Below are 23,523 nucleotides of genomic sequence, written 5' to 3' on the forward strand. Positions count from 1 at the left end.
ATATTTTTATTTTATTTTTTCATTTAAAATGATATACCCTAATTGACATATCATTTTAACAGTTGGTCAGGTAGAAAAAATAATGATTTTTAGGGTAACTGCCAGAATTCAAGCACGTATATATATTGTTAAGCACTTGAATTTACTTATTATATATATACAGCCGCTGTTTAGCTGATTTCTTGGAGATATAAAAGAGCTTTAATTATTACGAGAATAATATTCATGTTTTTTATTCCAAGTATAATATCAAGAAGTTTGAATAATTCAATTTTTATTTGGTTATTAATGAAGATTTACATAAGATATTATTGTGAAAAGATTTCTGCTTAACATTCTTAAAAACTTAAATTTTAGTCTAAATAATTTCAAACTGTTTGCCTATTTACCTCTGACTTATTTGGGAGGTAAATACTTTTGCTTCATACTACAACAAGACTGCTGCTCAGAAAGTTATACTCATATCAGAGATTTCTCGCACATAAAGAAAGAGGGTGGTGTTAGTATAGCCATGCTCATACTTAACTATTACTTACCGATATATTCGACCACCAGTTATTCAAACCATTGCTCCCATCACATCCTGTCCCATCCCATCCCATCGTATCGTATCGTAGTCGTATCGTATCGTATCCCATCCCATCCCATCACATCACATCGTATCGTATCGTATCGTAATCGTAATCGTAAAGACTTGCTGTTCGGATAGTTATACTCATATCAGAGATTTCTCGCACATAAAGAAAGAGGGTGGTGTTAGTATAGCCATGCTCATACTTAACTATTACTTACCGATATATTCGACCACCAGTTATTCAAACCATTGCTCCCATCACATCCTGTCCCATCCCATCCCATCGTATCGTATCGTAGTCGTATCGTATCGTATCCCATCCCATCACATCACATCGTATCGTATCGTATCGTAATCGTAATCGTAAAGACTTGCTGTTCGGATAGTTATACTCATATCAGAGATTTCTCGCACATAAAGAAAGAGGGTGGTGTTAGTATAGCCATGCTCATACTTAACTATTACTTACCGATATATTCGACCACCAGTTATTCAAACCATTGCTCCCATCACATCCTGTCCCATCCCATCCCATCACATCCCATCGTATCGTATCGTAATCGTATCGTAATCGTATCGTATCGTATCGTATCCCATCCCATCCCATCACATCACATCACATCGTATCGTAATCGTAATCGTAAAGACTTGCTGTTCGGATAGTTATACTCATATCAGAGATTTCTCGCACATAAAGAAAGAGGGTGGTGTTAGTATAGCCATGCTCATACTTAACTATTTACTTACCGATATATTCGCCAACCAGTTATTCAAACCGTTGCTTCCATCACATCCTGTCCCATCCCATCACATCCCATCGTATCGTATCGTATCGTAATCGTAATCGTATCGTATCGTATCGTATCCCATCCCATCACATCACATCACATCGTATCGTAATCGTAATCGTAAAGACTTGTTGTTCGGATAGTTATACTCATATCAGAGATTTCTCGCACATAAAGAAAGAGGGTGGTGTTAGTATAGCCATGCTCATACTTAACTATTACTTACCGATATATTCGACGGCCAGTTATTCAAACCATTGCTTCCATCACATCCTGTCCCATCCCATCACATCCCATCGTATCGTATCGTATCGTATCGTAATCGTATCGTATCGTATCGTATCCCATCCCATCACATCACATCACATCACATCGTATCGTAATCGTAATCGTAAAGACTTGTTGTTCGGATAGTTATACTCATATCAGAGATTTCTCGCACATAAAGAAAGAGGGTGGTGTTAGTATAGCCATGCTCATACTTAACTATTACTTACCGATATATTCGACCACCAGTTATTCAAACCATTGCTCCCATCACATCCTGTCCCATCCCATCCCATCGTATCGTATCGTAGTCGTATCGTATCGTATCCCATCCCATCCCATCACATCACATCGTATCGTATCGTATCGTAATCGTAATCGTAAAGACTTGCTGTTCGGATAGTTATACTCATATCAGAGATTTCTCGCACATAAAGAAAGAGGGTGGTGTTAGTATAGCCATGCTCATACTTAACTATTACTTACCGATATATTCGCCAACCAGTTATTCAAACCGTTGCTTTCATCACATCCTGTCCCATCCCATCACATCACATCCCATCGTATCGTATCGTAATCGTATCGTAATCGTATCGTATCGTATCGTATCGTATCCCATCCCATCACATCACATCACATCGTATCGTAATCGTAATTGCAAAGACTTGCTGTTCGGAGAGTTATACTCATATCAGAGATTTCTCGCACATAAAGAAAGAGGGTGGTGTTAGTATAGCCATGCTCATACTTAACTATTTACTTACCGATATATTCGCCAACCAGTTATTCAAACCGTTGCTTCCATCACATCCTGTCCCATCCCATCACATCCCATCGTATCGTATCGTATTGTAATCGTAATCGTATCGTATCGTATCGTATCCCATCCCATCACATCACATCACATCGTATCGTAATCGTAATCGTAAAGACTTGTTGTTCGGATAGTTATACTCATATCAGAGATTTCTCGCACATAAAGAAAGAGGGTGGTGTTAGTATAGCCATGCTCATACTTAACTATTTACTTACCGATATATTTGCCAACCAGTTATTCAAACCGTTGCTTTCATCACATCCTGTCCCATCCCATCACATCACATCCCATCGTATCGTATCGTAATCGTATCGTAATCGTATCGTATCGTATCGTATCCCATCCCATCCCATCACATCACATCACATCGTATCGTAATCGTAATCGTAAAGACTTGCTGTTCGGATAGTTATACTCATATCAGAGATTTCTCGCACATAAAGAAAGAGGGTGGTGTTAGTATAGCCATGCTCATACTTAACTATTTACTTACCGATATATTCGCCAACCAGTTATTCAAACCGTTGCTTCCATCACATCCTGTCCCATCCCATCACATCCCATCGTATCGTATCGTATCGTAATCGTAATCGTATCGTATCGTATCGTATCCCATCCCATCACATCACATCACATCGTATCGTAATCGTAATCGTAAAGACTTGTTGTTCGGATAGTTATACTCATATCAGAGATTTCTCGCACATAAAGAAAGAGGGTGGTGTTAGTATAGCCATGCTCATACTTAACTATTACTTACCGATATATTCGACCACCAGTTATTCAAACCATTGCTCCCATCACATCCTGTCCCATCCCATCCCATCGTATCGTATCGTAGTCGTATCGTATCGTATCCCATCCCATCACATCACATCGTATCGTATCGTATCGTAATCGTAATCGTAAAGACTTGCTGTTCGGATAGTTATACTCATATCAGAGATTTCTCGCACATAAAGAAAGAGGGTGGTGTTAGTATAGCCATGCTCATACTTAACTATTTACTTACCGATATATTTGCCAACCAGTTATTCAAACCGTTGCTTTCATCACATCCTGTCCCATCCCATCACATCACATCCCATCGTATCGTATCGTAATCGTATCGTAATCGTATCGTATCGTATCGTATCCCATCCCATCCCATCACATCACATCACATCGTATCGTAATCGTAATCGTAAAGACTTGTTGTTCGGATAGTTATACTCATATCAGAGATTTCTCGTACATAAAGAAAGAGGGTGGTGTTAGTATAGCCATGCTCATACTTAACTATTTTCTTACCGATATATCTGACCACCAGTTACGGAAACCGTTGCTCCTATCACATCCCATCACATCCTATCCCATACTATCCCATCTTATCCTATCATATCGTATCGTATCGTAGTCATATTGTAATTGTAATCGTATCGTAACCGCATCGTATCATAATCTTATGTATCGTAATCTTAATTGTAACCAAACCGTTTCAACTCATAATCCTATCACATCGTAATGGTTTTCTTCGTCTTCGTCTTTGTCTTCATATTCATCGTAGTCGTTATCTTCGTTATCTTCGTCTTCGTCTTTGTCGTGGACGTGGACGTGGACGTGGACGTGGACGTGGACGTGGACGTGGTCGTGGACGTGGACGTGGTCGTGGACGTGGACGTGGTCGTGGACGTGGTACTGGTCGTGGACGTGGTACTGGTCGTGGTCGTGGTAAGATTTTCCGTTCGGACTGCCATACCCATATGAGAGATGTCCGGCGTGGAAGAAAAACTAAGCGTGTTAGTATAGCTACTGATAAATATTACTCTCTACCCATCTATATTGCTTACAATGAATATGTGTGATGTGTTTGTGACATTATCATTCTGAACTATTTAAATGTGCTTTTGGGAAAACTGTATCTGTATTATAGCTGTGATTGTTCTATAATAAATTGGCAGAGTTAGTACTCATGTTAATATCTTTTTTACTATGTTCTTTTCTTTTATGTACTTACCACTTTACTATGTAGAGCTATGCACATGTTTTTTTTTGAATTTGATTTCCTAACGGTTAAGTTTTAACCGTAATGCATATATCATTCTTTTTAATTGAAAAAAAAAATTCACTAGTATCAAAGTTATAGTTAAAAATGTAGATCTACTGTGCTCATATTGTGTTTCGAATGTGTGCATATATTACATATTATCATTCTTGTGTTAATAGTTATAATGGGAGCGGACAAATACTTGTATGGGCGATCGATGCACTTGATATGTGTCATACTCGCGTCTTTGACGGAATGTTAATATATAAATATGAAAGAGCATCGGAATTTTTCTTGTGTTCTTTACTTTTTTTTTGCTAAGGTTCGTGTATGGGAGCCAAAGGTAAGGTATAAAAGCACGAAGTGTCTTTTTTTATGTCAAGCATACAAGTTACTTTATGGTGTGGCAAGAATAACCGGTTTTTGAAAATAGGAAGGATGTAAAGCGCGTAAAATATTCTAGAAGTTGTAAAGTACTTACACTGTCATAATAGTTTGTAGAAAGTACCTACTGTATAGATAGTGCTTTTGGAAGGTATATAAAAGATATAACTTATCTGTGAGACCAAGATATCAAGCTTACCATGTAAAAAGTGAAAAGAAAGAGAGAGAAAGAAAAAAGGAAACTTGAAAAAAAGAGTTATAGAAAATAATAACTGACCTTTGATAGCAGGATGTCAAACTTACCGTGTAAAAAGTGAAAAGGACGAGAGGAAGAAAGAAATGAAAAAACCTGAGAAAACGAGTAAATTTATAGAAAATAAAATGGGAGTGTGGGCTGAGTAGTGATAGAAATATAAATACACTAGTTGTTTTTTTTTTGTTTATCAAATTCCTTGCTGATTCCGTTGGTATGCATATGATAAAAACGCCTTTGCTATTTGTTTTTATCCCTTACTTACTATTTTTTATTATGAGTGGCATACATATAAAAACTTCTTTGAAATACTCAATAGATTGAATATAATTATTTTTTAGAAAAGGCTACCACTACTATGGCTTCTTTAATGGTGGTAGTGTGTAATAGCTGAATTTTTTTCTTATGATCTATACTTCTTTGTCATTTTGATTTATATATTTATGATAGACTTGTCTAGACTTTGCAAGGGAATCATATAGGGGGTATTTGGAATTTTGCAACTGTAATGTTGTGTAACATTAGAAACAGGAAACTTGGCTTTTGTTTACTAAATTTCTAAAGCATGTGAAGCATTAAATATCTAATAAGCCTTCTATGGTTTTTCATTTCTTTTAAAGTGAAATACATTATATATACATGAGTGTGTGTATGTGAACATAAAAGATCACTAGAAATAGTGATAGAATATATCTTTGGTTCATTTCTATAGATTGTAGCGCACTGAAAAAATATCATTGTTTTCTTTCAAAAACTTTTTTATTTCCACACGGAATTATACACCATGTGAAAAGGGGTGATTTAGATAGCGATTTTGAAAAATATTTATGATATTTTTCAAAATCACCCTCTGATTTTCCCTTTTTTTTTATGGTGATACTTTCATAGCAATACTTTTATATTTATCTGTTCTATTCAATTTTTACTCTATCTGTAAGCTTAATAGCTAACTTTCTTTTTAAAAAAGTAATCTAGTATAAAGTAGATAAAGAGTAATGTATAATATTTTCTTGTTCCAAGTCAACCTGCACATCTTTATTTTAATATATCTATTTTATTTTTAGCCCCTGACCCCTTAGCTTTTGCTAGCATTGTTTTCAGACATACTCATTTTGAATTGTATCGTACATTTGTTACTTGCAGCTTTTTTTTATTTTATTTTGCTACTAGAAAGGTTCGAATGTCATAAAATATTTCTGTCTTATTTTATTACTAATACGTATAAACCATGTTATGGCTTTTGGCCACTTGTTGGTATTATATAAGAGCAAAAAAAAAGTCGATCGCAGAGTTTTTATTGTATTTCTATTTTCATTTTTATTTTATTTTCTTGGAGTCTTTCTCCTATAAATTTACCCTCTCACATCAGTTTAGTATTACCTAATATTAGAATCTCACAACTTGTAGAAATTATATTATTGTAGCCGACTTCAATTTGATTTATTTCTCATACTGTAAATATTATAGTAAGCTTGAATGTCTAATTATTTCTTTTAAAAAAAAGTCTAATATGATGTGTAAGTACTGTTTCTATAATATATATATGTTAAACTGTACTACTTATATCATTATTTTAAATTCTTGAAAACAACTAGAACTTGATTTAGTGAGACAGCTTTGTTAGCTTATGTGATGTGAATGGTGTGAGAGAGTTTTTTAGAATATGTAAATTAAACTAAACTAAGCGTAGTCAGATTAACACTCGTAGCCCTCAGGAGAAATATATACGCTCTTAAGATCAAGATCAGAAGAAAAAGAAAAACTATATGTTATACGGGTATTATTTATTAATTTAATTATATTTTGCTGGTAAAGTTTTCTGGAATTATAGGGAAAAATCTGATATGGGTACTCCAATGATAATAGAAGCAGTATGGTGAATATTTTGAGATATCTTATCTGCTATTGAAGAAATAGAAATAATGAGAAACTCAAGATAAAAGAAAGCGTGAACGTGACTACAGGGCTACAACGCGCTGGTCGTGTAAGAAGAGATAATATTATCGTGGCTGAAATACCAAATCTGTTCAAATTTTGACTGTGTCAGTGACAACCTATTATTGAGACATTTGAGTTTGCAAAACAGCTTCAAGAGAATTATATGCCTAAAATATAGAAATCCAGTCGAAGAAAGTCTTTGTGTTTGACTGTAAAATAATAAAGTCTGATTTTAACAGAGTATCGTTTATTAATTCCTGCTTTATTCCGGGGTTTCTGTTAAATAAATTGCTTCCATTCTTTGCAAAATCTGTTCGCAAAATATTACTCTCTTGCTCTTCAGTTCTGTATATTTTTCTGCTCTTTTTTTCATTTATAATAGTTTGCAGTAGCTAGCACCATAATATCCAATGACTAATATTTGTATTGCAATACTTAAAGATACAATTATATCAGAAAGTGAACAGTATTATTGAGATAGGTTTTGTTGGTTTATGTATAGAAGTGACCCAAATGTTTAACAGAAAAAGAGGGTATATAGCGATCCCCTCTAACAAATTCCTAGCCCAAATATTGGCAATTTTTAGCTTTTTCTCTTGGGAAATATGAAAAGAACATAGAGATGATGTGTAAGGGTGGTCTTTATTGCTTTTATCTTTTAATGTTTATATAGATATTTTGGTAATTAATAAAATAATATATTTAGTAAGATATTACTAGCACATTACTAAAATTTTAGAATAAAATATGCTTCTTTGGATAACTAATAATAAATAAATGTGACACTTTGCGTGTATATTCACATTTTTGACTGGCCCAAACATATCCCATATCTCTAAATCTTTTCGTATCAATTATGTAAACCAATTGATTAAGTAATGATCTTGAGAAGAGCATGATTTTTACAACTGGCACAGCAATCAGTTGAAAATCATAAGGATTGTAACAATGAACCCCAACAATGACTATCTATCTCTATTTCTCTCTCTTATTTTTTATAAAGCATAGTTTATCCCAACCTCTTAGTAATAGCTTACTAATTATACTACTTTATTTATTATCGAAATATCTATATAAACATCGAAAGATGAAAGCAATAAAGATAATCCTTACACATCACTTCTATTTTCTTTTTATCTTTCTCAAGAGAACAAGCTGCCAATTGTCAATATTAGGGCTAAGGAGTTGTTAGAGGAGATTGATACATATTTCTTTTTTCTATTAATTGTTTGGGTCACTTCTTTACACAAACCAACACAGCCCGTCTCAAATGAAAGAAATAGAAATTGATAGATATTTTTGGGGTTCATTGTTACTGTCCTTATGATCTTCGATTGATTGCTGCACAAGCTGTAAAAATCATGTTCTTCTTAAGGTCATGACTTAATTCATTAGTTTACATAATTGATAAAAAATATTTAGAGATATAGGATATGTTTGGACTAGACGAAAATGTGAATATACATGCAACGTGCCATTATCAATATAATTCAAAGTGCCGAACGTCTTTCTAATTACATATGAATAAATAATTAGCTCAAATAACTTGGTGTTGAGCATTGATCTTATTTACACCTTTGGTATACTTAAAGCTGTATGTATATTTGAAAATTGCTTCACTTGAAAATATTATACGACACCTTCTATCCCTAAGAAGGCTTCTGATAAGTATATATGTGTTATTAAACATACAATATTAATCGAATAAATCAGCGTATACAATTCTAGAGGCACTAAAACTAAGATGTGTGAAAATATCACAAGAATTATTGACAACAACCTCACACAACATATCAAATATTAAAATCAAGGTCTTTGAAAGACGTTTCTTAAAGGGGATATGTTTAAAGAAAGTGGTAAATTCTACACTGATATGTCGAAAACACAATTCAATTACGTTAAACACTCAAATGTGCATTTTAATTACTACTACAAATTGGCTAACTATTTTGATCAAATTTTCTACTGACCTGCAATCACTTTATTAAAAACATCGTAAATCTGGTGGATATAGTTTAGATCGTTAAAATTAGATACAAGTAACAATTGTATGTGAATATTACATTTTTGGTGGCTACAAAACCAATATAGGTCCAATAGATGGAGTGCAATCGCATATATCTACATCATATAGAAACACAACCGATTTGGGTGTCACCTTTTCAGAGCTATTGCAGCGATAATCCACCGTGGTATGATTTTTGGGGAATATGTACATCCTCGGGATTTGTAAATGCGATAGTATTGGAACAGATAGATTTTGAATAATATGAACCTCTTTATAACTGACTAAACATATCTTCCTTGGCTTATATGTATCATCTTAATCATCTTAGTCATGTCAAGTATATGTAAAATTCTGGTATTTATTCAATAGAAGAACGATTGCATTGGATAAAGCATATGAGCTGCTCTACATATATAGCAACAAACTTATTAATTAAACTAATCTTTATCAAAAATTCTACGCTAAGACACAGACGCTGAATAATCAGTTTTCAAAGCTTCAATATTTTTTATTCTTGATAATATTATCAGTGATGCCTCTTTTTATAACATTTCTAATGTTAAAGTCAGACTTTGTGAGAATAAGAATCAACTTATCTATATAAACAGTTATACTGTTATTAATAGTATAGAAACTATATTATGATATCAAATGTTCTACTTTGTGGGGAATACTATACCTCTAGAGAGAGAAAATACCCGTATTACATGCCAGATTTATTATGAAGGTATTACGATCGTCTTAGCTAAAAAGAAAATTACACCTGACCAGCCACCAAGTATAACAGATACTTGAACTTCCAACAATCTGCAAAGGGCATTGAATTACACAACAGTTGTGCAGGTCCAAAAGTCTTATTATCCATCTAATTCCTAACTTTGAGCTCCTAGTACGTTTTATCCCCCAGTAGGAAAACATTAAGAGAGTACAATAATTCATGTCTTTTAAATTTTATATATAAAGAAAGAATTTGTGAAGAGGGTGCTTCTCTAGTTTTCTTTCCTTTTTTTGGTAGCATAACATTCAGTTCAACGAATAAACTCTCTTTTCTAACTGCCATTCACAGCTAGTACATATGATTTACAAGGCAATGTTGAGATTTTCATGAAGAAATGCTTATCTAAGAAATAGAAAGAAGTATGGATAAACTAATGGACTCGAATAACTATAATACTTGTCCAGAATATGTGGATCCGTTCCCCTCCAAACTTTGGGTCACGAGAATTTATTGTGTAAAAATCATAAAATAAAATAAAATTAGAGACAATAATAAGAAAATTTTGTGTCTATATGTGTGTGTCTATCAAATCAGATGCTTCCTCAAGAGATCATTTCGATCATTGCTGATAATCTTTCAACAGAAGATCGACTCATTTGCACCTCTGTCTGCAAATCATGGAAGGATCCTTTTCAGGAATCTTTGTGGAAACACGTTGAATTCAAAACCAGGGACAAATTTGATATGTTTTATGATGAAGCGAGCCAGCATGACAGTGTATACCACCTGAATGGTCAATGGACAGAAGAACTGAGCATCACATGCGAGTCATTTATAAAAGACCAACGATTTCAGACACTTTTAGAAGTATTCCCGAACATCAAAAGCCTCACAATTTTTCCCGACACAATGATCAACACTTCAAAAACGGAGCCAGGACAGATCTTTTGGAAATCCTTGACCTTCCTCCGCATTATTCCACCCATTCACTACTCTGAATTTGATATCAAAACTTTTTCAAGAATTCTATCATTTACACCTAATGTCAAACGCTTGGAGATGGTAGACGCTGTCTACGATATCCTAGAATGTACCTGGAAGGATATTGATGTTATCCACGATTGCTTACCACTGCTCGAACATTTAGAAATTGCCCCTTTTTTGGCGTTGTTTGAAAGCACAGATACGCCTGATTTTTCTGGGATTAAGCCGACAAGAGTAACTTCTTTGACTATACCCAAATATGAGCAGTGTATCGTTTGGGTCAACTATTTCGCTCACAAGTATCCAAATATAAATCCAAGAAAATGCAGCTTTCTCAAGGACATTACTGAAGACAGGGAGACAAAAAACGTATGGGCTAAGTTAAAAAGAAGTATTGTTCGATGCTCCCATACGTGTAGCAGTCACGAAAATACTGAAGAAACCGAAGATGATTAATATACTTAAAACATAAAATGAAATAAACGTTTGGTATAAGAAGATAAAAGATAATAGTAATATTATTATTATTTTAGTATATAGGTATATTCTATAATATTACATGTCAAAATGTGTTTTATCTATATGAGAATATTTATTGTTACAAACTATTAGGTAACGACATGTTATTTAAATCGAAAATTATGTATTAATATATAAATATATAAATCTTAAAGGGGGGAGTGAAATGAAGATTGGATTGTGAATATCCTTTAATTAAATTAATTTTTTAAAATAAAAATTTAAAAAAAGTTTATTTTTTTATTTTATTTTATTTTATTTTATTTCCATTTTGGAAATTCAATGGACAGTGGAAAGAAACGTCACAATTTTCTCTCCAAACTTTTTTTTTTTTAGTCGAGAATAAAAAAAAAGTTGGACAAGATCTAGCAAGAAATCAAGTAGAACATTAATTATTAAAGTCATGAAATTTTTCACAGGAGACGAAAGTGGATTGGTCAAATGTAATTCTAAGAATTAAGTCATGTATATATAAATGCATAAAGCCAAAGGCAATTTCGAACAGCAGACTCACATTGTCCTAGGGATCGTCTTCCCACCAAAGGTTGAAGAGAAGAAGCTCAGAAAGAGAGCAAAGAAGGTCGACGATTCATCCGAGAAGAAAGAAAAAGAAAAGGCTGCCGCTCCAGAATTTTTCAGTGGTACTTTTTCGACAATCAACAAGGAAGAGGCTGTTCAACAAATGTCATGGGCAATGTTGGATGGTTCAAAAGAGGTAAAAATGATAATAGCAATAATGAGCAATGAATAAGTAATAAACAGTAAATAAGTTGAGCAAAAATTTATATACATACTATTCATCAATAAAAGCTTATGCATTTTTCTTCATTTTCTTAGTTGTTGATTGGACGTAAGAGTGGAAAGATCCAATATATGTCACCAGAGACAGGAGAGATTGTACGTGAATATAAGGATTCGCATGTTGGAACAGCAGAAGGACAGGGAAGCTTTGTTGGACTTTATGGCAGTGAAACGTATGTACTGTGTATTAGTATTATAACTATGGGGATGCTGTTTGGTTATTTGGTTATTTGGTTAATTTGTTGATTCGTCAATTGATTTGTTGTAGCCACCTTGCATCGTGCTCTTCTACCGGCCAATTTTCCTACACACTCCTCTCATCATCATCATCAGCATCATCAACTACAGCCATTACTTCTCTCGGTGCAGGAATCAATGTGATGCGCGGCCATTCTACACAGTCTCACATCTTCGCGGCAGGCGGCAAGGATCGTGATCTGTGTGTATACGATGCCAGTGTTTTAGCATCTCAAAACGACTCTACCGAAAAGGTGGTTTCAGACCCCAAGGGACCCAATAAAAACACCTCTAAGCACAAGGCAGCAAAAAATGCTTCTAATGGAATTGTCTTTCAAGCAAAGAACGTAAGTGATATGCAATAGAGGCTTTAAATATCGTCAAGACATAAATGGAATAAAATAGTAACCCAGTATTAGGTCAAGAATGACTTTTTAGATTTGCAACAGCCTGTCTGGATTCGTGATTTGCAGTTTATGAGTGAAGACACATCCAAGGTTGTCGTTGGAACTCATCATCATCAGGTAATTTAGATCTTTATATATAAGAAGAAAAGAGAAAGGCATAGTTTCAGACTGGTTAAACATGTATATTGTGTAGATCCGTCTTTATGATGCAAAGGCAGCACGAAGACCTGTATTGAATGTTGAGATTGGAAAAAACCCTATTACCAATGTTCGCGTTGGTAAAGACTACAACCATGTTATGTTTACTGACACCATGAGCAATGCTGGTACAATTGATATCCGCACAGGTGCTGTAGTAGCACGGTACAAAGGTACATATGCTTAATATTTCTTTTGTATAATTATTAATCCAATTTGATGTATTGATTATTGATGATGATTGCCTTTATTTTTATTAGGATTTACTGGTGCTGTCACAGATCTTGTGGTTGCTCCTCAACCAACATTCACAACAGCATCTGAAAATGCAATGTTGGTTAGTGTGTCGTTGGACAGATTTTTGAGAGTCCATGAGATGTCGAGTATGTTCCGAAGATGCGTCAACAAGGCCTATTTGAAGCAGCGTATGAGTTGTGTATTGGTGGATGAGGAATATGAGCTGCCAGAATCAGAAATAAAGAAGGTTGTGGATGAAGAAGAAGAGGAAGAGAATGCCATGTGGGATTCTCTCGCAAAGGTCGATTCGGTCACCAAAAGAAAGCGTGCATCAAACTAGAGTAAATAAATCCAAACAAAAGAATATATATATATATATATATATATATAATACTTCTCATACACTATAAACCAGCAACAACAACAGCAGCAAAAAGAAAAGTATAATTACATTCATGAAATTTATTAATTATATATATTTTTAAAAAAAAAAGGTATAATTCTGGCATATTTTCTTTACTTGGTTTTGCTACAACGTTAAATATGCAATTGAGCTGTCAGTACATGCTTTTATCAAAACCTTGCAAAACTTGGACGATTTGTCAAAGTTGACCAGGCTGATTTTGTATAGCCTTTAAGAGAATTATAATTATAATTATAAATATTATATATTATAATATTATTATATTGCATTATATTGGCTTTGAAGACAACATCTAGAATTGGTTTCTTTTGTTTTCGGGTGACTTTGGCTACCAAACACTGGACCATTCACAATAAATATTCTCTGATTAGTCGCACTACCCTTTTGGTGGAATTCGGGGATTATTTCATATTTTGTAATCTCAGATTTCAATTGCTCATCCTTGGATCATATATTACTTTATGTCTCTAGAGTTGAAATCTACATCTTTTGCCTGTCTGCCTGTCTTTTTCTTGTGCGTATTTCTATAATGTAAAATGAATAATTGAAAAAAAAAAGGATTTTTTGTGCTTATTTATGTTGAGGTAGTCAAAATAGCAATTGAACGTGCAGTGAAAGAAAAGAAAGATAGATAAATAGATAGAAAGCGAAATTAAAAAAAAGTCTATTAAATCGGACATCTAACTATTCGTGTCATTTTACATGAATCATGTAAAAATGTGCTGAGATTTTATTTTATTTTGTACAATAAAAAGCATAAATTTAACTGTTGATTACATTTATATATTTAATTCATCTTTTCCTATACAGCCTTCTTTTATGTTATTCATTCATTTAATAATTAATTAATTAATTTAATTAATTAATTGTGTATATATAAATATAAGTATAGATATAGATATATATACTTATATTTATATATTTATATGTATATATTTACTTAATTAGGCTCAATGTACTTCTTTTCATATAACCACTCAACACCACCTGATTCGGAAAGGCTGACAAAATTGCCAGTTGAACTCTTGGAAAATATTCTTCAAAGACTGTCATCCAAAGATCTATGTGAATTAAATCACACAAATCAACTTATAGGTCAGATCGCTCTTGTGACACTCTATCGTTCTCCAGTGATAAAGACAATCGAGCAACTCGAGGCCTTGTCCACAGTCAGTCCGTCGAAACTACAGATAGTGTCTGAACTGAACCTCGAGCACGTTGGATTTTCGATAAAGGACTTTCATCTTCAAGAACTAAATCAATGCAATCGATTGCGGATACTCAATCTCACAAACTGTAAAGCGTCATCTTCTGCCATCAACCAGATCCTGCTTCCTTCACTCAAGTACCTGCAGACCGTAATCCTCAACAACTGCGCTCTTGAACTCACAACGTTACAACTATTGGGCCAGGCTGGCCAACACACTCTCTTGGATCTCGATTTGAGTAGCGTGGTACTCAAGCCATGCAGGAATTTTGATGAGACAAACGATCTGGATGCACTTGTCAATTTGCCTTTACCGAGCACATTGGTCACAATCAACCTTTCGTACTGTAGGTGGGTGCGTTCCTCGACTCTTGAAAACATTGCTCGTAATTGCCCGCGCATAAGATATCTCGGTCTACGCTGGTGTGGAATGATCCATTTTACGACCCTAAGATTGGCGATCATGTTATTACCTAACCTTCGGACAATGGACACAATGCACATGAGCGCAATCACACACCACGACACGGCTGAAAGGTTGATCAAAGAGAGTAAAAGCTTGGAGGAAATACGATATACACACACAAATAATATGCTTTCACTTTCACACTGCATTAGAGCAAGATCGTGACATACATATATTTTAAACAAGGGCAAAGTAGATTGACAATGAATTATATAATGTCTTTTCATATATATATATATATATTAGTAATTAACTTGTACAAGTAACATAGTATTTATATTACTTCTTTAACAAATACAGACACAAAAGAATTAAAGGAAATATTGAAATAATAATAAAAAAAAAGTCTATTAGAAAGCCTTTATATACATATGTATGGGTACACACACACACACATACATATATATATATATCGAAGTTTTATAAAAGGAAATTTTCGTACAGTCAAATTTAATGACCGGTGGTATCATTTGCCCTCAGTACTTGGCACAATTCACTCACGAACAGTCACATGTCTTTTTTGGGAAGTGTAACAAATGCATTTTGCTAGTATTTTATTATTATTTTTAAGGGTCCGTAGTGAAGCAACTTCCAGCAAATCCAAAAAAAAAAGTATATATAGAATAAACATTTTTCTTCGTTTTCTTCTTCTTTCTACTTCTTCTTTCTATTATACTCTATCCAAATTTTCTTTCCGTCTTATAACAAGCTAATAGACAAATCAAAAAACAACAACAAGAGATGTCTCAATCAAATTTGAGCCATGTTTATGTTGCAGTAAACGGTATGACATGCGATCACTGCGTCCAAACAATCACAAAGGCACTCCAAAATCTTCCAGGAGTCTTACCTACCTCGGTCCTTGTTGATCTCAAGGATCAGATCGCGTCTTTTCTTATCAAGCCTGAGAATCGGTCGGACGTCAATCTCAAGGCCGAGATTTCATCCACAATCGAAGATCTTGGCTATGACGCCGGTACACCACGCATAGATCCCTCGGTCAACAACTCCAAATCTGCTGTCACCGCATCACTTACCCCTGCCAATGGCTTGGATCAATCTAATAATGGCACTGACAATCATAATACCACAACTACAGTAACAACAGCAAGAACAACAATAGATGCTATTGTTTATATCTCTGGGATGACCTGCTCTCACTGCACAAATGCAATTCACAAAGCATTAAGCGAGTTACCCTCGGTCTTGCCAGATTCGATACAAGTATCTCTTGACACTGCCACTGCCAAACTCTCTTTTAAAATCCCCAGTCCGCCAGAGATCACTCCGGATTATTTGCGTGACACCATCGAAGACATGGGATACGATGTAGAAGGAATCGATTGGAATGATGATAACACATCCCAACAAGACAACACAACCCAAGAGATAGAACGACAAAGTCAACAAGAACAATTACCTAGTTACAAGACTGCTACTTTTTCGGTGATTGGAATGACCTGCTCTCATTGCGTTCAGACTGTCAACAAAGCTCTGGCTGGACTTCCGGGTGTCATTGTTGATTCAATCAAGGTCAGTCTGGACCAAAAGAACGCGGTCCTGTCGTTTCAGGGCGACTACATTCAGCCGTCTCTGTTCACAAGCACAATTGTCGATCTTGGCTACGATGTTCCGAGTAAGCCAGTAATCACAGTCAGCAACGGAGAAAAGCTTTTTGGTCGACCGGCAAGTATTTTATCGTCCAAGCGATCGTCAAGCCTGTTTAGTAGTGATGCTGATTCAGGGATGCGCAAGGTCGTGATGCGTGTCCTGGGCATGACTTGTGAGAGCTGTGTCGTTTCAGTAAAAAGTGCACTCAAGAAACTCAAGGGCGTCAATCCAGAATCTGTTCAGGTCGACTTGGAAACCGAGATGGCCATGTTTGTCTCTCTCAATCCAGACACCCCAGCAATCTACGAGGCCATTGAAGAAAGAGGATTTGAGGCCGACAATATCCAAATCATTCATAATCTTATCCAACTTGATTCACCATCACCATCATCATCATCGTCATCACAGCAACAACAGACTGATTCTCCTTCTTCTCCCTCTTCTTCATCAAACAAGCATCAGCTTACAAACCGCGTCAACTCATCCTCTGAATTCGAGTCCAGTGTATCTTTAGGTGATGTCCTGGTTCAAGACTCCTCTATGATGACCATCCCAAAAAAAGTTACTCTGCAAGTTTCTGGCATGACATGCTCCAGCTGTGTCCGCACACTCGAAAAGGGGCTGGCTGAGTTACCAAGTGTAAATGCTGAGTCAGTTAAGGTCAATCTCTTGACAGGCACAGCATCATTTTCTGTTTATGGAGAAGCCCTGAGCGACGAGATGATTAGTAAAAAAGTCAAGAATATGGGATACAAGGCTAGTAACATTGCAATCATTGCTGAACAGCAACCACTCCAAAACCAACAAAAGAAAAAGAAGAACAGTTCGGGTGCTTCAAAGACAAGTTACAAGATTGATATGATTATCACTGGTATGTTTTGTTCCAACTGCGTTGAAAAGGTTCACAAGGTACTTTCTGACCTACCCGGAACAATAACCGCAAGTATTGTAATCGACCTGGATTCTGGCCGGACAAGTTTCCGATCAAGTGAGGCTATATCCAGACCGCGTATCGAACAAGCTGCCCTGAAGCTTGGGCTTATGACCGACAGTGTTGAGATTATAAAGCAAGAGGGAGATCAAGAAGGATCTGAAAACACCGACAAAGAAAATGGTCTTGGCTCAAGAACATCTAAAGAGGAAGAAGATGAAGAAGGCAATAACAATTCTGGAAATCTGACGGTGACTAAGCTTACAGTGACTGGCATGACATGCAGCTCGTGCGTGGCAAATATCGAGCGTACTGTGATGAAACAGCCAGGTGTGACAAGCTGTCAAGTCAATCTGCTGTCCAAGACTGCCGTGATCCGACACGACCCATCCATTGTCGGGGCTCGTTCGCTGGCCAACATGATTGAGCAGATTGGGTACAAGGCCGAGCTTTCACATAGCCAGTCGTCGGATGCCTTGTCAGACCAGCGTAAGACGATGCGCGAGACAATGGATAAGGAGATCAAGATCCTGCTGTCTCGGTTCTTGTGGTCCCTTTTGTTTGCAGTTCCGGTCGTACTAATCAGCATGATTTTTATGATGGCCGTTCCGGGAACCCAGCGTGTACACCAGGTGTTTGTGCTACCGATCGTGCCTGGTCTGAGCGTTGGTGATCTGATTCTGTTTGTCCTTGCCACACCTGTCCAGTTCTGGCTCGGACTGCCATTTTATGTCAAAGCCTACCGGTCTTTACGCTATGCCCACACAGCCAACATGGAGACTCTTGTGGCAATGGGAACCACGGTGGCCTATGTGACTTCGGTGGCGTCGGTAGCATCCGCAATTGCGATGAAGCAACAGGGTTCAATGTCTCGAAATTATTTTGAAACCAGTGTGTTGCTGATTACCTTTATTCATTTTGGTAAATGGCTCGAGGCTTTAGCGAAGGGAAAGACGGCCGAGACGATTACAAAGTTGATGGATCTTCAGCCAGAGAAGGCTATTCTTGTGGAGGTTAAGAAACCCGAAAAAGAAAATGATAGCGATAGTAGTGGCTTAGGTTCAATGAGTTTAAAGGAGGGTCAGAAAGATGTGGAACACAAAGAACATGCGGAAGAGATGTTGCAAGAGCGCGAAATTGATTCCAAGGATATTCAAGGTAACCGAAAATAAAGAAAACATGTATATCTATATGATTGTATACATACATTTAAATATTTTCTTTAAATTATGTAAAATGCTTATTCACTTTTTATCTACACATCTTTTGTATATTCGCACATGTATTAAATTATGCTGGTGCAGTTGGTGATATTCTCAAGGTCAATGCAGGTGCTCGTATCCCTTGTGATGGTAAGCAACTCAATGTTTTTTATCTTATTTTTATTTTGAAAACAATAATCGCTTATATCTACGTACATACGTATGAAAGATATAGAATATGAATAAATCAACTTACTTATCATTTTTGTATAGGCAAGGTGTGGAAAGGAGATAGTTCTGCAGACGAATCGATGATTACAGGTGAATCTGTACCGGTTTTGAAAAAGGAATCCGACAGTGTGATTACGGCAACAATCAACCTTACTTCGCCAATCTACATCCGTGCCATCCGGGTCGGAAACGACACTACCCTATCCCGCATTATCCAAATGGTTCAGGACGCTCAAGCGTCTCCAAAGGCTCCCATTGAGCATCTTGCAGACAACATTTCAAGTGTCTTTGTGCCGATTGTGATTGTGCTTGCCCTTATTACTTACATCATCTGGCAGGTTCTCAGCTCGCTCAATATGTATCCTGATGAGTGGGTTCCAATGGGAGAAAGCAAGACGATCTTTTCTGTGATGCTTGGTGTGTCTGTGTTGGTTATTGCTTGTCCGTGTGGTCTTGGTTTAGCCAGTCCAACAGGTAATGATAAACAAATATAGTGATTATTTGACTAATCTTATTTTGTAATTATAATCAGCCGTCATGGTTGGTACTGGTGTCGCTGCACGTTATGGTGTTCTTGTCAAGGGTGGTGGATATGCTCTTGAGATGGCCAACCGCATAACGACCGTTGCATTTGATAAGACCGGTACCCTAACTCTCGGAAAGCCATCCGTGACCGACAGCTGGATCAATAATGCCACAGCAAGTAAACAGACCGAACTGGTTCTCTGGAAGATTCTTGGTCGAGTTGCTTCAGGAAGCAACCACCCACTTTCAAAGTCAATTGAACAAAGAGCAAGAGACATTATTGCAAGCCAACCACGTCAATCGATCTTTTCGGGAGACACTTTGCTTGAAGATGATATAGAATTACCCAATGACAGCACCAGTAATGATAGTAGTAATGAGAATGATAATTCTGTTATCTCTGATTTCCAGGGTATCGCTCTCACTAATGCCAAAGAAATTCCCGGCCGAGGATTGATTGCCACCCTGACACTGTCAGCTGAAGCGGCCCGACATTTACCAGCGGTTATCAGACACCAGCGGGCACTAAATGTGTTTCTGGGCAATCAGGAGTGGATGGATGAGAACCAGGCACGTTACGAGCATTCACGTCAGACAGCCGTGTGCCAGCAACAGATTGCGGATTGGCAAGACAAGGGGCAATCGATTGTGATGGTTGCGGTTTGCCCGATTGAGAGCAGTACACCATTTGTTAGCAAAAAAGAAGAAGAAAAGGAGGAAGATAAAAACAAAGTCCACGGCAACAAAGAAGGAGGATGTAACAATGCGTGTGTGTGCGTTGTCTGCAAATGTAGTGCCGGCTCAGGGTGTTGTAGTACATCAAAGACGATCATTATTGCTCAGACAGCGATTGCTGATATTGCCAGACCCGAGTCAAAGGCAGTGATTGCGGCATTGCAGACCAAGGGAATTGAGGTCTGGATGGTTACTGGCGACAATGTTCGGACTGGACAGGTGATCGGAGAACAACTTGGGATTCCAAAAGAGTTTGTGCTGGCTGGAGTAAAACCAGAGCAAAAGGCAGATAAGATTAGAAATCTTCAACGACGAGGTGTACACCATGATAGCAAACACAAGAAATCCTTGTGGAAGAAAGACCAGACACGTGCAGTAGTTGCCATGATTGGAGGTAAAGAACGAAAGGAACTATACCTATGTATAGATTTATGAACATCAAGTCTAACCAATAAAATATACGCATGTATATGTATATACTGTTATTGTGATTGTGATTATCATTACTATTATAGATGGTATTAATGATTCCCCGGCTTTGGCTCAAGCAGATGTTGGGTAAGCTCTTTCATTTTATTTTATTGACTGGTAGTTATTTTATTAACTAGGAATAAAAACAATGCTAATAATCCATTGATTTCTTGATTTAGTATTTCGGTTGGATCAGCTACGGATATTGCAATCGAGGCAGCAAGTATTGTGCTGATTCGTAATAATTTGATGGACCTCTTGATTATGTACGATGTGTCACGTACTGTTGTGCGCCGTATCCGCCTCAATTTCCTTTGGGCGTTTCTGTACAATGTGTTTGCGATCCCAATTGCAGCCGGTATTCTCTATCCAGGTACAGGAGAAGGTCTTCCACCTTATATTGCTGGACTTGCAATGGTTGCTTCCAGTGTTAGTGTTGTGTGTTCTAGTCTTTTACTTCGACTATATAGACCACCAAAAGATTCACAATCGCAAAAGATTTAGATATATATATATATATATAATTATAGTAATGTGCATATTGGTATGCACCATAGTAATAATAATCATGATAATCATAGAATACATAAGAATAAAGTTTATTTGGAAATTTGCCAATCTGTTGCTATAGAGATAAAATAATACATTTTTGGGAAGCCAATAAATGGGATAATATATATCAGTGGATTAAAAAAAAGAGAACGCGCGCATTTAAGAATTTGTTTATGATTAGGATTAGGATTACGTATTTTGCTATCTAAGTCTAGTGCTATAAATTGTTGGCTTGGGCTTAGATAAAGTAAATTACCAAATTCGCAAGTATACATATATTATTCTTTATTTGTTTCTCTGCAAAGTCATACAGATGGTATCCTAGCAACCTTTTTTGTTCTAAACATCAACGATTTATTTTTGCTTATCCCAAAAGTTGGTTAATAATTCAAACACAGATGCGAAACTACTGCTAATTTTTAAAGAGCGATTTAAATATCGAACAAAAAGTCTTCGCACATAGGTATATATAGCTTGTTACAAATGTACCAAAGACAATAAAGTAAATATGTTTTTTTTTTAGAAATAAAAAATAAAGGAAAATGCATCGTTTGACAAGTACTATTCCTCTTTTTCTCTATTTTCTTTTCCTTTCTTAATACACACACACAGAAAGAGAGAGAGAGAGAGAGCAAAAGGCTGTTATCATATAAAACTATATATATTTGAAAACAAAATGTTCCCACACTATTATAATCATTTTATATACAAAATAAATAAATAAATGATGATAAATTGCTTGCATACTCCATGTTTCTAAATCTATCTATAATAGAAATCTTAATTATTTGTATATATTTATTTATCTAGCTATCTATCTATCTATCACTTACTCACTGAACTTATAATATATATATTTACATGTGCAAAAAAAAAATATCAACACAATAGATAAATAAATTTGATTTGATTTTATTCAGTTTATTTGAATACAATAGTAATAGTAATGATGATTATGATGATATGAGAGAAATGAAGAATGAATAATGAAAATACAAGATAGATACAAAAAGTATGTATGTAAGATATATATTTCAATAAAAGGGAAAAAAAGAATGAATTATTTTTTCTTATTTTTGGTTTTTTTTTTGTTGGTTTTTTTTTGTTCGTTTTTTTTTCTTTTCTTTTTTTTTGTATCTTTATTTTTATTTTTATTTTATTTTATTTTATTTTTTTTCGTTATGTTAGTTCCTTTTTTTTTGTTTTTTTTTTTAACTTGGCCAAAGAAATAGATATATAGATTATGGGTAAAAAAAATAAAGGAAAGGAAAGGGCAGAGGAGGAGGGGGGGGGATTTGTTCTTGTGGTTATTTAAAAAAAAAATATATATATAAAAAGGGGGGAAAATATAAGAGAAAAATATAAAATATAAAATAAAAATATAAAATAAAAATACAAAATAAAATAAAATATCAAAAAAAAACGATATAAAAAAAAACTAAAGTAAAAAAAAATTATAAAAAAGAAAAATATATAAAAGAAAAAATTATAAAAAAAAAAATTATAAAAAAAAAGGGCTCTACTAAAAGAAGAGACAAATGCCAAATCCAGCCACAAAATTATTATATAAAATAATAATAATAATAATGTGGGGATAAGGAAGATGTGATTTGGGGGTGGAAAGGGAAACAAAAAGGTTAGTAAAATTTGGGGGGGAAAGAAAGGGAAAAAAAATAATACTCATAATTATAAAATAAAAAATGAGAGTCGGCAACCGGTAAATTTTCAGGGCGCAAAAAGTTGCCCCGTCAAGATAGAGAGATTGTTGGTGTTGTTTGGTGGTGGTGATGATATTGTGTTCCACCAAACACAAGTATCATTACACGCACGCACACAGAGAGAGAGAGTCAGAGTCAGAGAGAGTTGGGGAGGGAAAACACAAAAGACCTGGGGGTCTCTTTGGTTTTACACAAGTTCTTTTTGTTGAAGAGATGTTTGGTTTGGTTTGATTTGATTTGATTTGTTGAGGATTTCAACTACACGACGTCATCCATATCATGCTTCTGAACCTT

At 35.5% G+C, this 23,523-nt stretch overlaps 4 protein-coding genes across 4 annotated transcripts; all 4 read left to right on the plus strand.

Moving 5' to 3' along the window:
• Positions 1 to 10,356: 10,356 nt before the first annotated feature.
• Positions 10,357 to 11,460, plus strand: PHYBLDRAFT_76524 (hypothetical protein; the record flags this gene model as incomplete). Its single annotated transcript, XM_018443167.1, has 3 exons — positions 10,357 to 11,126; positions 11,212 to 11,217; positions 11,431 to 11,460. The coding sequence occupies exons 1-3, from the start codon at positions 10,368 to 10,370 to the stop codon at positions 11,458 to 11,460; spliced, it is 795 nt and encodes a 264-aa protein (XP_018295879.1). The 5' UTR covers positions 10,357 to 10,367.
• Positions 11,461 to 12,233: 773 nt separating this feature from the next.
• Positions 12,234 to 13,587, plus strand: PHYBLDRAFT_157857 (hypothetical protein). The gene is made up of 5 exons (XM_018433691.1): positions 12,234 to 12,250; positions 12,346 to 12,661; positions 12,734 to 12,838; positions 12,915 to 13,092; positions 13,180 to 13,587. Exons 2-5 carry the CDS (start codon positions 12,458 to 12,460, stop codon positions 13,494 to 13,496), a joined length of 804 nt encoding a protein of 267 aa, XP_018295880.1. The 5' UTR covers positions 12,234 to 12,250; positions 12,346 to 12,457; the 3' UTR covers positions 13,497 to 13,587.
• A 946-nt stretch (positions 13,588 to 14,533) lies between these two features.
• PHYBLDRAFT_60970 (hypothetical protein) lies at positions 14,534 to 15,519 on the plus strand (the record flags this gene model as incomplete). The annotated part of the gene is made up of 2 exons (XM_018440726.1): positions 14,534 to 15,338; positions 15,500 to 15,519. 2 exons carry the CDS (start codon positions 14,534 to 14,536, stop codon positions 15,517 to 15,519), a joined length of 825 nt encoding a protein of 274 aa, XP_018295881.1.
• Positions 15,520 to 16,390: 871 nt separating this feature from the next.
• On the plus strand, positions 16,391 to 21,460 carry PHYBLDRAFT_10188 (hypothetical protein; the record flags this gene model as incomplete). The annotated part of the gene is made up of 9 exons (XM_018427648.1): positions 16,391 to 16,889; positions 18,003 to 18,953; positions 19,100 to 19,147; positions 19,271 to 19,702; positions 19,761 to 20,284; positions 20,597 to 20,806; positions 20,855 to 20,882; positions 21,004 to 21,046; positions 21,139 to 21,460. Coding segments are annotated over 9 exons (3,057 nt in total), but the record flags the coding sequence as incomplete, so codon positions are not given.
• Between the last annotated feature and the right edge of the window lie 2,063 nt (positions 21,461 to 23,523).

Source organism: Phycomyces blakesleeanus, assembly GCF_001638985.1.
Source record: "Phycomyces blakesleeanus NRRL 1555(-) unplaced genomic scaffold PHYBLscaffold_4, whole genome shotgun sequence".
Lineage (NCBI taxonomy): Eukaryota > Fungi > Mucoromycota > Mucoromycetes > Mucorales > Phycomycetaceae > Phycomyces > Phycomyces blakesleeanus.

Excerpts from the sequence above, each read along its gene's own strand:
- PHYBLDRAFT_157857 (XM_018433691.1), top strand. The coding sequence starts at position 12,458 with ATGCGCGGCCATTCTACACAGTCTCACATCTTCGCGGCAGGCGGCAAG. Across the intron at positions 12,662-12,733 it reads TTGTCTTTCAAGCAAAGAAC|GTCAAGAATGACTTTTTAGA; the intron begins GTAAGTGATATG and ends ACCCAGTATTAG. Across the intron at positions 12,839-12,914 it reads TTGGAACTCATCATCATCAG|ATCCGTCTTTATGATGCAAA; the intron begins GTAATTTAGATC and ends TATATTGTGTAG.